Source organism: Motacilla alba, chromosome 7, assembly GCF_015832195.1.
Source record: "Motacilla alba alba isolate MOTALB_02 chromosome 7, Motacilla_alba_V1.0_pri, whole genome shotgun sequence".
Classification (NCBI taxonomy): Eukaryota; Metazoa; Chordata; class Aves; order Passeriformes; family Motacillidae; genus Motacilla; species Motacilla alba.
In genome coordinates this window covers 14449819-14464459 of record NC_052022.1, presented here as the reverse complement: position 1 = coordinate 14464459, position 14641 = coordinate 14449819, and the positions used below count along the sequence as shown (strand labels likewise).

Sequence of the window (14641 nt, the reverse complement as noted above, 5' to 3'; positions counted from 1 at the left end):
TGAGAGGTAATTCCAAGAGGTAAATCTCTCGCATAGCAAGATTAGCAAAAATGCAGGTATCAAAATACATAGATAAATGGAATGAGTCTTCACAGGCCTCAGTTACTAAGTAGAGAGAGTAGCAGCTTACAGCTGGTCTGTAAATCCTGAGAGATACCTGCCTGTTAATTAAATGACAGTCCTTGGAGAGGAAAGGAGGGGTTTGCCTCTCTCTCTGTCAAGGTGCAATTAGGGGAAGTCGACATTTGTAGAATAAGGTGTCATTTAGGGTCAGGAGGACAGGAAAGCATCTCCTGTTAAACAAGGAGGAACTCTGCCAGCTAATGAGAGCATGCCACAGAGTAGGCTCAGGCATCCCCAGATGGGCTCTGAGGGATAAGCATGTTCCAGGAGGGCCATTAGCAGGCTGTGTGCAAGGCTGTGGCAATATGGTTTGTGTGTGCTGGCCTGCTTGGGATCACACAGGGTCTCCCTGAGGTTGGCGTGCTGGGGGATTTTCCCCAGCAATGCAAAAGTAATCTGATCTGCCTCTCCTCGGATCACTGACTGATGGGCACTTCAGCTTTGTCTGTGCCCAAGTCCCTGCTCCCTGGCTCACCCTGCCTTGGTGCTGACAGCAGTGCACTTCTTCAAGCGCTAAATCCTCGTGCTCTGTGAAGCTTTTCCCGCTCTTTCCCTGGTTGGCCCCGATGGTATTTGCCTTCAAAACAGCACTGCAGCTCAGCAGCACAAGATGGGCAGAGCAGGACCATTCATCCAGCCAACGATTCTTGTTGGCACACCATGGCAATCCATTACAGATCAGGAAATGTCTGCCTGCTGTTTTTAATCCCAGCTGCCAGAAAGAATAATCAAAAGCATCCAGTATGTCTGACAGCATCTCAGCACAACCATAGGTAATAACATAAGAAATCAATAGCCAATTAAAACTGATCCACAGCATTTGATCTTTCATAGTGCAGTGGGAACAGTAATTAATGGAGCTTCCTTGAAACAGTGACAATTCAAGCTTCCTGCCAGGACTAATGGGGTTTTGTTCTAAATGAGCTTTGCTTTCCAGAGGAAATGCCGGGCTGAGGTAGCCTCGGGGTGTTATCTAGCCAGGTCACTTGGGCCCTCAGCATACAAAGGATTTAGGAGTCAAAGTCACAACAAAATAAAAAGAAACTGAGAAATGAGGTGTCTTCTCGGTCTTGGTCTTCATCTGTATCGATCTCATTCTCAAAATGAAAGCAGATGTTTTCGTTCAGGTCTACACAGTCCCTCAAGCTACAAAGCTGGAAGAATCGCTACCACAGTAGGGAATCAGTTTTGAGGAAGCACCAAACCTGCATGTTGGCTTGATGACACCCTAAATTCAGAGCACAAGGCAGAGAAATTCAGCAAATGTCTTTGGAGGAGAGACTTGACAGCAGCCCACACAGCAAATGTGTGTGGCTTTGGCATACCTGGAAGAGATCTGTGAGAATATACAGAAGTCTTCTGTGCCTTTCAGCTTGATGCACTGCTTGCCATGCTCTTCATGCACTTCTTACCCAATTTGCATGTAAACTGGATCTATCAGGAGCTAATGGGAGTGACCAGATCCAGGTCCTACCTTCAGAGCAGGCAGTTGGGATAAAGCTAGGCAGCAAAGTCACCTTTTCTTCACTATGAACACCAGTTTGGACACATTCAGCCACAGTGTGCATGCTTTAAAAACCACTGAGGAAATCATTGATCAATCAGCTGTACTGAGGCTGTATAGACAGAAGCAGTCCCCACAGGGCATGTTACGGGGCTCTCAATCCAGCTGGGCAGGGTCCCTCCTGGGGAGCAATCATTGTGGGCTCTGTAGCTGGGCCAGCATCAGGAGAAGCGATGCTGCAAAGCTGACCTGACCACTGACTCCTTGGCTGTTATCCAGGAACAGTGGATGCTCGGCAAAATCGAGACAAGCCACCCTTCTGCCCCTGAAAGAAGGGGCCTATTTTTATCCACTGTTGCATTGATTGTTCCATAAGAGAGCACAGGGGCAGCTGGCACGTGTGCATTGCGTGCTCCCAGCAGTGGGCAGGGCTGCAGGGGCTCTGTGTGCCCACAGGACTCCAGCGCAGCTCTGGCCGCTCTCCGCAGAGCCAGCACATCACTGCTGAGCAAAGAGACACAGCTTTAGACCTGGCTCTGAACCCTCTCCCTCTTTGCAGGGAAGGAACTTGGCTTCCAGCACAATCTGAGCAGCACCTGGGCTTTCACATGAGTGCGTTCAGCTCCGCACTCCTTCCCCACATCCATCTCCAGCAGGGTCCCACTGTTGCAGCAGGGCTCCAGAGATGTATTTATTGTGAATAACCATATGGTGCTCTCTGCTCCAGTGGATCAATGTGTTTGGCATCTAATGAAGGCAACATAATTAACATTTTTTGAGGGAAAGAATAAATTCTTTTTCCTTGTGAACTGCATCTTGTGCTTTCAAGTGTGATACCTTACAATCAGAATGGTGCCTTCCTGTCACTGAACTCCTTGACAAAATCAAGTGCCTGGTGTCCTTGGGTTAAGTTTCCGTACGTGGGCAGAGGCAGGAGCACTCACCTGCCTGTCACAACCTCTACACTGTGGCAGGAAATTCCCTTGTAGGCAGCTGGTAGGATCTCTCATGCCAGCTGCACAAATTGTGCTGTCTAGTAAGGGATGAAAAAAGTCCTCAGTTCTGTGCCAGGCTGTGTTTTCCCAACTGCCTTCTGTCCCGCCGCTCCTCCTACTACAGCCTGCATCCCCACAAACACGTTACTCCTGGAGGTGGAAGCTGTGGTCCATGGCAGGCTGTTGTGGCTGTAGCAAGAGAATTCAACTCCATGGTCAAAGATGAGACCACGGTGGGGTCACCCCTCATGTGTAGTGGATGAGGCTGCTTTTGGTGTGTCTCCAGCTCAGTGGGGAGCCAGAAGCAGAGGTAAGAAGAGATTAATATGAAGACACATTAATCAAGCTCTGGGATCACCTCGTAGAGACTGATTGATGGCTACCTGCCTGCAGAGCCATCTTTCAACCCAGATACAACAGGCTGTAATGAAGCATATTGCAAACAGGCCTATGGGCTAAGTTGCTAAACTTAATTCTTCCTGAAAGTTACTCCCTGAAGCAGTGCTTTTGTTCCTGCACCAAGACCCACAAATGACAGCCACAGCCTGAGCCCCTCTGCCCCATGGCAGAGCTGCTTCCACAATATCCATGCTATGCCAGGTGGGACAATTCACTCTGCTCAGCCACAGCCACATGAAGAACCTTTCTGTGCTCTCCGAGGCTCTCTAAACCTTTGCTGCAGGTTTAGCCACGCTCAGCTCCGTTCACTGCTGTCATGCTTGTGAGCTCAGCACTGGCAGATCCCGTAGGTGCAGGTAAACCCTTACCTGCCCCTCAGCCTCTGTCAGCATTCACTCATCTGGATATTGCAGCCACAAAGGCCTTCAGCTCTGGTGGAAGACCCTTGTATGTGCAGAGAAGCAGGGAACGTGTTTTGCCTTCCTAGAGATCCTAGCTAGTAACAGATCAGAAATAAGAGACCCCTGTCCTTTTGGCTTCTACCACCTTCATTAATTTTGAATAGGGCATCTGTGGGAGAGGTGAAGACCTTTGCAGGGGAGAAGGTGGAGTGAGACCTGTGGGGACATCATCAGGGAGCAGAGAGGGGCTGCAGCACTCCAGGTGATAGGCTTTGGGAGATCTCACAGAAATCCTGGGTTTGCAATGAAAGATTTTTTTTTTTGGTCATGGCTGTGAAGGACAAAGCAGCACAGGACAGGCTGCACCATAGTATGTCCCAGGAACATGTTTATCTCAGCAAGGCCAGCCAAATTCCAGCATGAACACCTTCTGCCTTGCATCCTTGGGATGCCTTCCTGCATGTTGTAGGGGAAAGATGCCCACATCTGACTCCAGTCTCCATGCACATGCCAACGTGTGACATCACAGGCATCTCCAGTCTGTCAGTTTAGCCCATGTGCCCTACCTTACCCTGGGGGATGGCAAGGGTGATCTGTACTCACCTTTGTGTCTCTCCTAATTGGTTTGTATTTCTCTTAGTGAAAAAGCACTTAGGTGACTGGAATAGTCTGGAGGAATTGGGCTCAGACAGGACCTGTATCACTTAGAAAGTGAGAAAAATTGTGAAACTATTCTCATTTTCCCTTACAGAATTTCATTTGCTAATAAAAGCAGAGAGGGAGGCATTAGTTCTACTTTCAATAAGCAAATGTCATGTTTTGATCATTCTTGAACAAAGCATTTTGATTTAACATTTAGAGATGACTGCTCATGCTGAGTATTTCAAATTCAGTGTCAGAATTTAGAATACAACATTTAAAAAAAATTCAATTCCAAATGAAACATTTTAACCTGTCTGCAAATACACGTGTGTTCTTCCATTCTGGGGAACAATGGGACTTTTTCAGGTCTCCAAGCAAGTGTGAAGGCAGATTCCAAAGCCCTGCACAGCACAGTGGTGCTGTCCAGGTTTCCTTTTAAAGGAGTGTCCCTGGAATGTCTGGAGATCAGCATGACTGCACAGGCAGTGCTTTGGTCAGAGTAACATTAGCTATGGCATAGGAAGGTTCAGGACTCAGACCTGAAGGAATGGTTTCCATCATGCAGACAGAATGAAGTGGAAGTCACGTGCTTTTTCTCTCTTCACCATAAATATTCAATTCCATGGACGTCTGTAGGGAATGTCTGGAAATCTGAAGGTAGAAAAGACCCATAAAATTACCTAGAGGTCAGTGGTCTTTTCAACCTAGCTTGAAATTATTATTTACTCCCTTCTTTTAAAGACCTTGCAGTATCTGTCACGCACACAGAGTGTCTTTCACCTCTTGAACAAAGCCTTTTCAAGATGTGGGCTATTGCTGGTATATCCATTTTGAATTCAGAGAAAAAAGAGGTCCCAATAGGATCTACCCAGTCCTAGCTACAAAGCAAGGAGGGGAAACTTTAAGACAGCAAGAGGGTATATGAGTACTGCCTCCAAGCTCTATCCCTCCTGTTCTGGCACAGTTATGGATAGACACACAAGTGGGGAATGGTGCTGGAGAAGCATGATTCAGAAGCAAGGTGGTGTTCTCTTGGTGGAGCTCCCATCTCTATTTATTTAGTTGTTTTTTCCAAGAAGAGTCTCATTTATTGCTGCCTGCATAACTACAGACTGCCCTTTAATCCTCTGCTTTAACCCTGTGAGTTAAATACCACAGGAGTACAAGGGCCCTTTAGGGCACAACATCCATTTTGCTGTAGCTATCCACAGCCAGCTGAGTTTATGGGAGTACTTCAGTTTATGCTTTTATCTACTGCCTGAGCAAGAATTTCTTTGTGTTTCCTTTTACCTATTTTCACTGTTATTTCTTGTTTTGCTTTAGGGTGGTTTTTATCACTATTTCGAGTCAAGGGGTAAAAAAGTACTGGTCTGGGCAGTGCAGGAGGAGGAAGTTGTGGTGGTTGGTAGCTTGTATGTTTACAGCTGGAAGTTCTGTGGCATCTCCAGGGCCATGGTGTTGCTGTGTGCAACTCCAGGGGTCAGCCCAGCTCCTCTGTCACATCTCAGCAGGACAGCTGGTGTTATTTTCCCATTGCAAACAAACCGTGTGGGAGTGCTGAACAAAATGAAATTTCATTTCATTGGACATCTCTTCTCAGCTCCTTAATTTTGCCATCATTTCCTCATGTTTGGTCTTGTCAACTCAGCCTTACAGGGCCCATCCCATGTGTTGTGGAGAACATGGCTGAACAGTGCTGTCCTGGGATGAAGGCAGCACCTAGCAGAGAAGATGCATTACTTCGCAATCATAAAAGCTCCCCAAATGCTCCTGCAACACCCTGCCCCCAGCTCCCATGAGCTCCACAAGCCCCAGGACAGGCACTCCTACCTGTCAACTCAATTCATCCTGCTGGATAAAGCCTTCCTCCTCCCACAGCTACAAATGCCATGTCTGTGGGGTGGACAGCTCCTGCTTCCAAGAGGAACCTGTGGTATCCTGTGCACACAGGAATCACTGCTGCATACTTGTGTCACATGAACTCAGGACATGCTGCAGTGTCACAGCCTGGAAATTGTTTCTTGCCATGTAGCTCAGCCACATCCTGCAAAATCACAGTGCTTCCTGGGGGAGGGGTGCTGCCAGCTGCCCCACCAGGCACTCCCGGCAGTAATAAAAGAGCTGCCTCTTGTCCCCAGCCCCCCAACTCTGCCCCAGGATCACCCACCTGGTGCAGCAGCAGCTGTGGGGACTCCCTGAGGTGCCACCCACCTGGCAGGGCGCTTGCTGACTCTGGGGCTGGGTGTTGATGGCTGCAGAGAGCTTGGGATGCAGCATAATGACCTGCCCAGATGGGATCTGCTGCTCCCGTGGCTCTGCCAGATGGAGTGGAGGAAGCAGGGAAGGAGAAGGACTCTCACTGCAGTTGGGGAGGTGGTCCTGCCCCACCAGGGGCTGAGAAAGCTCTGAGGCATAGCTGCCTTTGAACAAGGAGAAATGAGCTGTAATAAACACAAGGTTTTCTGGTTAGTCAGCGGCTGAAGGTTATGGGCCAGCTTGTTTTTGTTGTAGTGACCCAAAATGGAAGAGTCCAAACCTTCATAAAAGACTTCCTCAAGGGAAGCTGGGAACAGCTTCTCTGTGTACACTGGTGGGAGCTCTTCCCTGGCCATGGAGGTACCAATCTCTGAGGGGCTCAATTTCAGTTTTGCTGGAGTCATGGCCCTGTGGCCCAGGAGATCCAAGCATGGCATGCCAGTGCTGGGAAAGCTGTGTGACAGTGAAACCTCACTACAGTGAATGCACTTTGCAGAAGAAGGAGTGTTTTTTGTCTTCCCAGGTCCATGGGATCCATGATGGCCAAGACATCCAGTGATAACAGCACTCAAGGGAGTCAAGCCATGCAGACGTCCCAGTTCTGCTGAGCCAAAACACAGTTCAGATTCATACATAATCAGTTCTTTGGAAATTAAAAAAAAAAAAGTGCATTGAGACTTATTTATAAGAAAATGCCTGATTATAATCAGCTAATTATTTTTCCATATGTTAAGCATTCACTTGAGCTCTAATCATTATGAATGCATTTTCAATTTATACTTTATCTCATTCAATGCTGGCAGTTGCTAAGTTTGCACACCCTCCTAGTACAGTTCCAGCATTATTCAGAGCAGACCTTTGCTAAAAGTCTTATGGTCTAGAAAAATCCTGACTGCTGGTCCAGTGTCTTGCAGCTTCCAGAAATGTCTGAAAGACAGCACCACATGTTCCAGGCTAACCAGTAGGAACTACTCCTGTATGCAGGGTAGAGTGTTCAGCTCTTGAAACATTCTGGGGAGAAAAAATATATTTTGGAGAGTGGAGATGACATTTACGAAGGAATTTATACTTCCTATTCGATTTCCCCAGAAAGTAAAGACTCCCTGAAAATTTGAATATATCAGTAGTTTGTATGGGAAACAACTGTTTAATAAAAGCATTCCAGAGCTGAAGAAAAGTAAGACGTGAGGATAATGGACTCCAGAAAAGCAGCGGCAGCAGCCCCAGGGGAGCAGAGCAGTGAGTGTCTCTTGGGAAGAGAATCTGAAGGATAAAAGAGCTGTGAACAGCTCACAGCTGCCAAAAGGGATGATACTAAAGGCACAGCAGCAAACTGTGCCTGTGCAGGGGGAAGCTCAGAAGCGTGGGAAGAGAGCACAGAGGCTGCATCAGGAACTCTTTGAGGACCCAAAATCAGAAGCTGCAGTCACACAAAAGGCAGAAAGAATAACCTTCAACTAATGAAAAGTCTCTAGAAATAACTGACAGGCATGGGGAGCTGTCAGAGTTGAACCCCAAGATGACCATCCAGAGATTCAAAAGGCAAAAAGAACTGGGTCCATAAGCATAAGTAAATAAGAACAAGGCAAATCTAAGAGCTCAAATAGTATTTGACAACAAAGGGGCAAATAGTTAAATGTTGCCTTTGTTTCAGTCCTCAAAACTTAACTAAAATAATTTTAATGAGGAGAAAGGAGCCCAGGGCAGAATCAGAAAAGAAGAGCCTCAAAAATATTCAAATGAGTTAGCTCTGTCCTTATCAGCATGTCCTAATGAACTTCAGAGGCAGCTGCAGGAGCAGTGGCTGACCCATGAGCATTTCATCATCAGGAACTTGAGGAGGATGCAGGAGGTGCCAGGCAGCTGGGGAAATGCAAGCAGAGTACCTAACTTTAAATATAATCTCTATCAGATCATGAAGGTAGGCACTGAGGAAATGAAGGGCAAATCAGCTTAACTGATTCATAGAAAGATACTGAATATTTTTTAGCTAACCAATTGGTGAGCACAGGGCTATAACCAGATGTAATTTGGAAGGGTAATTGCAAAGTGGCTAAGGAGGAAGCCATTAGTTTAATATGCTGTGGCTTGGGCAATGCTCTCGGTGCTTTGCCTTTGGACTCTCCTCCCAGAGAAGCATGTTCTAGATAACTATATATATATATATATATACACATATATACATATACATACATATATATATATATATATATATATATATATATATATATATATATAATGCAGCTGTACAGCCAATGGAGAAACTGCTTTCTCGGTAGTTGTCAGTGGTGTGCTGTAAACTGGAAACACATTTCAAGAAGAGAGTCTTTTGGACTCTGCTGTCTTCAATATTTTTATTAATGATTTAGATAATTAAATAGGATGTGCTGTTATAAAATACACAGATGACACCAAGCTTGGAAAGGCTGCAAGTACTTCGGAGGATCAGATCAGCATTTGAAATTTGAAATTATCTTGGCAAATTGGAGGAATCAACAAGATGTAATTGAATAAAGAGAAGTGCAAAGCATTACCCTTAGGAATGAGAAATCAGAATCCCAAATGCAAGCTGGACCAGACAGTCATACTGCTGAGGACAGTGACATACCAGTTTATTTCATCAGGGAATCAAAAGGCAGGTGGGTGTTACAGTGCTGATTCTGCATCTCTCTGCTCTGGGACTGCACCCTGCTGGGGAGTTCACCTGCAGAAAAAGGGGGATGAAATGAAAAGGTTCTGGAGATGATGAACAGGACTGAGGAGAAGAAGGACATTACCTCATTCCCAGCCTGGTCAGCTCTGGGGTTCACAACTCTCCTCCAAATCAGCCCAAGTGCAGAGAATTGATCAGGCATTGATGCCATGACACTGTTTTCAAATACAAAACTACCTTTCCCTGCTCCTTGGTTCACCTTCTTCCCCATTTCCTGAGGAGCACAGCTCTGCAGCCTTGAGTATCAGCCACAGGAGCATCTAAGTATGCCAGGCTGTTCAGAGAACTTGTCATATTCAACTGGAACTGACCTGGGCACAATGGTGAGGGATGCCAGATACAATGTACCCCTTTCCAAGCCTGTATTTCCAAGAACAGATCCTTCTGGCTCTCTCTTTCTGATTTATCATCAGCCACTTTCCTGTTCTTAGGTCAAGATAAAAGGAGACTAAGGATGGAGCAAATAAGATAAGATTAAGGCAAAAAGATTAGTGAGGGCTGAGCTGGTGGAGCTTTGGAAACAAAAGTGCAGAAATTTGAGATTGTCACAAAAGATTAAAGAATTCACAGAAAGGGAGGGAAGGGTTTGTGTATGCAATGATGTCAATAGAGAGAAAGCCTAGCAAATAAAGTGTTATCTCCCAGAAAGCTTGGTTTACCTTGGCCTGAGTTACAACTGCTGTGGAGGCAAACATTAAGCTTTGATCACAGCTGCCCTAATCTTCCCCTGACACCCAATAATGAAAGCAACAGAAACAGGCTGAAGCATGGCAGCTGTCTGGCTGAGATGAAATTGCTTTTGAAAAGGAAAACAAAAAGGCAAAGTCCTACTGAAGGTGAAAACAAGAGGTGACAGGACAGGGCCTTTTTGAGAAGGCAACTTGCTGGAATGGACTGTGATTTTTGTCTCATGTAGATAATATCAGTGTCAGTGCAGGGGTGATGAGCCACCCACTGTCAGCAGAAGCCCTGCTTTGGTGGTTTTCTTTAGTGGTAAACAAGCGAAACAGTTCCTGCCCTAAAAATTTACCTGTTTGCTTCAAGAAAATGCATGGCAAGTGTTTGAATAAGAGGAAGGTTAATTAGAGGCTGAAAATTCTGGGGAACACATCACTTGGTGGCAGAGGCTGACCATGTTCAGGAGTTTACTGCATGTCATTTCTGGGAAACTGCTGCTCCAAAGTTACTTTAAATTGGAGGCTCACAACTCCCTGGGTTAATCTCACAGGATGGTGGTACAGCAACTGATCCCTGCTTCCCCACCCAGAGACACAAACGCAATTCCCTTGTTACTCTGCCACTATTCTTCCAGCAGCTCTTTTGGCCCTTGTGCTGAGGACCTTTCTCTTGATCAGTTTTCTTACAAGCCCACTGATGCAATGCGCCTCTGTCTCATCTGTTCCCAAGAGAGTCCAGCTTTCAACAATTTTCAGATCAAGCAATATCATCCAATGCTGGTCCAGCCAGGTCTCTACATGAGAAAATGGGAATGAAAGCAGCACATCATGAGTGCCCACATTCCATGGGAGTTCCACTTCACCAGCACTACAAACTAGGGATTTCATGAAGCAGGCAACGATCTGGACTAACAAGTGTACAACTCACAGAAATCTTCCTTCTGAAAAGGATGGTTTTCACAGAGGACCTACTGAGAATAGATTTTGTGAAGCAGAAGAGGGTAAGATAAAATGGGGAGGAGTAGAAAAAGACTGAGACACTCCCAGAATCCATCTGAAACTCTGGTATAGACATTTCTGTGGTGAGGACTGCACAAAGAGAGAAGATCACACCAGCCTGCAATCTTACACACTCACACAGAGGATTTGGTTTATGGAATAACTGCTTCTAAATGGACACCTCAAGTTGAGTACAGTCCTTCCTAAAGGACTTCCCACGGAATTCTAGCCTTTAAATTGAACATTTCACCTCTGTCAACAAGAATGATTCTTGAGGGGAGGGGTGTTCTTGTTAAGGGATGCACAGAGCTGAATCTAAGAATTCCAATCCTAATTTATCTGAGGTAGACAAGATTTGTTTCAATGAGAGCATTAAGCATCCTGCAGCTTGATATTAACTGATAGACTCTTGCTTACTCTTGGCACTTCCTCTTGTAAATGAATTACTGTTACTTCCGCTTCCATGCCCACTCCTCCATTTGGTTCCTTCTTAATTTTACAGCTTCCTGAGCTTGACACTGGGAAATCGATAAGTAATTTAGAGCCCAGTAAATACAGATGAAAAGAGGTTATTTTGTACTTTTATAAATATTTGGAAACCAAAACTATCTAAGAAAACAGCTGCTCAATTGACTCAGCAACCCATCCATCAGCATCACACAGTTAATTGCATAAGATCATAAACATTTTTAATTAGAAGGCAAACAAACAAGAATTTTATAAACAGCCCTCTTGAATCAGGCTGCGCATTAAATATTTGTGATAAGGTAATTAAGAATAGATTTACAATCATGGCTTGGTGTTTAATACTTTGTAGAATGGATTTGATTCTATGGAGAATGTTCTACAGCCAAAGAGAAAACATTTGATTTTGGCTCTTTTATCCCAGGCTTAAAGTGGTCTCTGAGAAGCATTGATCAGAGTGGAATTTCATTCATTACCCATCAGACAGCTCATTTAAATGTATGTCTAATGTCCCTTGTCATGGGCTGATCCACTTCAGGCATGCTTCAAAGCTCTGTCTCCTTGGCTGGATCTGCAGGCTTTCCATAAGTCCTGCTTTTTATGGTTGATGCTTTGATCAGAGCACGTCAGAATTCTCAACCGTGTTTCAAAGCAGGAAGGAAAACCCACATTTTGTATTATGACATCACGGGGTTTGGTTATAAAAAGCCAGCAGCACTGCAGAGTTACAGCTGTGCAATCTCAGTGGCCTGTGGGAACCAGAGGGTAGAGCTCTCTTGTACTGTGGTGCCCTACACCATTCCCTATCCCAAAGTAGTCAGATCTGCATACGAGCTATCCAGTGGAGTTACTTCTACAGCCAGTGAGCAGGCTCAGCACCCCATTTCAGTGAATGTGAGTCCCCCTGAGGCTAATCTGGGATCAAGTCAGCAGGGCTCCTAGTTATGCTGAGAACCAGGGAGACTGGAAACTCAATCTGTACTGAAGCAGTGATTTAAATTCTCTAACATCAGATGCTGATCCTAAGAAACCAAGTGGCTGCATCTTGTCAGTGGGTAAGGGGGAGATCAGCCCTAAGGGTAAGATGACCTTCAGGTATTTTGGGGTCTAATGTGGCACAGGTTGTCTCCAGTAATTATCTGTCATCAGAAGCTAGAGCTGTCTAGAAAAGGTAGGTGGTGGGTAAATCTGTAGCATCTGATTAATCAGAAGTAGCTGTAAACCACTTTATTCTGGGGTGCCCATCATCTCTCTACATGTTGTTGGTCAAGTCAGCCCCTTTGTTTGGGCATGGGTTTGATTCTTGTGAGTCTTGTTCTTGTATTTTTATGCTTGCAACAGGAAGGCAAGAGAGCTACTCTTCTTAGAAAGGTTTTTGATAATCTTGATCCTGACCCAGAATGGTGAAGCCTTCATCATTAAGGACAATGAAGCCATCCATGTGCTAACTCACCCAGTCCTGCCTGCTGGTCTGGCTTCAGTTACATGGGACAGAAAGGCACTTTCCTAAGAGACAGATGGCTGCAAAGCAGGGATACTCAGACCCCCCTCATTCCACATAAATCCCATTCTCTAGCAAAGCTTGTGAGGTATATTACAGTGTGCCAGCTAAGCCAGTCTACAGGAGATGTTGCAGCTTTCTACAGCCTCAGTGGAGAAGACCTGTGTGGCAGCCACTGCTAGACCTAGTGCTTCCACTGGGTCTAGCCAGGGTCTGCAACTTCAATAATAATAGCAGAGCTTAGTACTCAAGTGCTGTCATCATCCAAGCAAGTAAAATTATTTAATTCTTTAGTCCTCATGCACGGGTGGGGAGGACGATGGAGACAGCTGGGAAATGAGGTAACTGCTGGGCTACTGAGGGGCTGAGCTGCTCCTTCTTTTAGGAACACAGAGACCATTAGCAGTGCCATGTCCTACAGCCTAGAGCCGTCCCCAGACATCAGCCCTGTGCCTGCAAGTGGGCAGCAGGACACAGGCACTGCCTTCATGCTCTGCACACACTGGGAGCTCCTCTGCCCTTTCTGTCAAGCGTGCTGAGCTCCCCCTTGAGAGGAGGCCACGTTGCTCAATGAGGTACCTGCTCTGCAGGTGAGCAAAACTTTGCCTTGGATAACAAACCACTCATGGGTACAGACAGACCTCTTTTTCTGCTCAGTTGCTGCCTCTGGCCTCCACATGTGTGTCTGCTCTGCTGCTGTGTGTGTGGGGAGAGACACGGGCTGTGCACACACACAGCACTGGTGCAGCAGCCGTCAGTGACACGTCAGCTGCAGTTACACCCCCTCCAAACACACGCCTGAGCCTGGTGAATCATGCCTATGCAGCATGCAAAATTAGCCCAGTGAGAGATAAACCTTGGGCATTTGTTGGTAAACAGATACTCTTTTGCTGTAAGAGCATAACTCACTGTGCTCCATTTACGATCCGTTTATCGATGGCTGGGATAAAAACGTAATCCCTTTAATTCAGGGGGAAAAGGGATCCAGACGAGGAGGAGCACCAGTGCTCTGCCTGTTGGTAATTAAAACACAGGATTTATCATTGAGAAAGTACTTGCTGGAGAACTAACCTTAGCCAGCTAACTGGGGGGAAATGCTGGGGAAGGTTTATGGTTCTTTCTAAAGTTCTGTTTGTGTTTTATGTCTATTTCTTTCCCCCTTCCCTCCAGGTCTAATAATACACGAAGGGCCCTCGGTTTACCGGATTTTTAAACGGTGGCAGGCGGTCAATCAGCAGTGGAAAGTGCTGAACTATGACAAAACAAAGGACATGGAGGAGCAAAAAACAGGGACCAGGACAAATCAGCGCCCCTCCTCCCAAACCACCCACTCGTCCTCCACTGGTGGTACAGCCACTAACTCCGCTCCAGCCGACAGCGGGGCACGGGCTGCCGGCCATGCCACAGGCACCCTCTCTGACCACCACTGTGCTTATACCATCCTGCATATACTCAGCCACCTGAGGCCTCACGAACAGAGGAGTCAGTCTAGTAGTAACAGAGAGCTCGTCATGAGGGTCACGACGGTCTGAGCAGAGGAATTCAGGAGGCCTTAACACGAAGCGGAGGAGACAAAGAACTCATAAAGCAGAGGAGCATGGTGTGCCTTTTTCTTTCTCTTTCCTTTTCTTTTTTCTTTTTTTCTTCTCTTCTTTTCTTTTTTCAGTAACTGCACAAGATATAAGAGGCGGCACCTGGCCAGCTAAGGAAAAAAGCAGGTGGAGGGAGAGCTGCACACTCATGCTAAAGAGGTTAATGTTTTCCAGCCTGTTTAAAAAAAAAAGAAAAAAAAAAAAAGAAAAAAAGAACAACACAAATCACAAAAAAAACCAACAAAACAAGTGCAATACAGACTACAAACTGAGTAGGCAGAGTTCTGGGGAAGCAGAGGAACAGACGGTTTAGCATGTCTTACAAATCCTATTACCTGGAATAGGTAATGCTCTGTGCACAGCCCCCGTACACA

The 14641-nt window shown here is 45.9% G+C and overlaps 1 protein-coding gene across 3 annotated transcripts in view; it reads left to right on the top strand.

The window, feature by feature from the left end:
- The window catches only part of MARCHF4 (membrane associated ring-CH-type finger 4), a 97370-nt gene extending 83132 nt beyond the window's left edge, over positions 1 to 14238 (top strand). For all 3 annotated transcript variants that reach the window (XM_038142560.1, XM_038142558.1, XM_038142559.1), the window contains one exon: positions 13846 to 14238. In XM_038142560.1, the coding sequence (XP_037998488.1) occupies positions 13846 to 14207 (362 nt within the window). In that variant the 3' untranslated portion in view covers positions 14208 to 14238. The remainder of the gene's footprint in view (positions 1 to 13845) is intronic.
- The last annotated feature ends 403 nt before the right edge of the window (positions 14239 to 14641 follow it).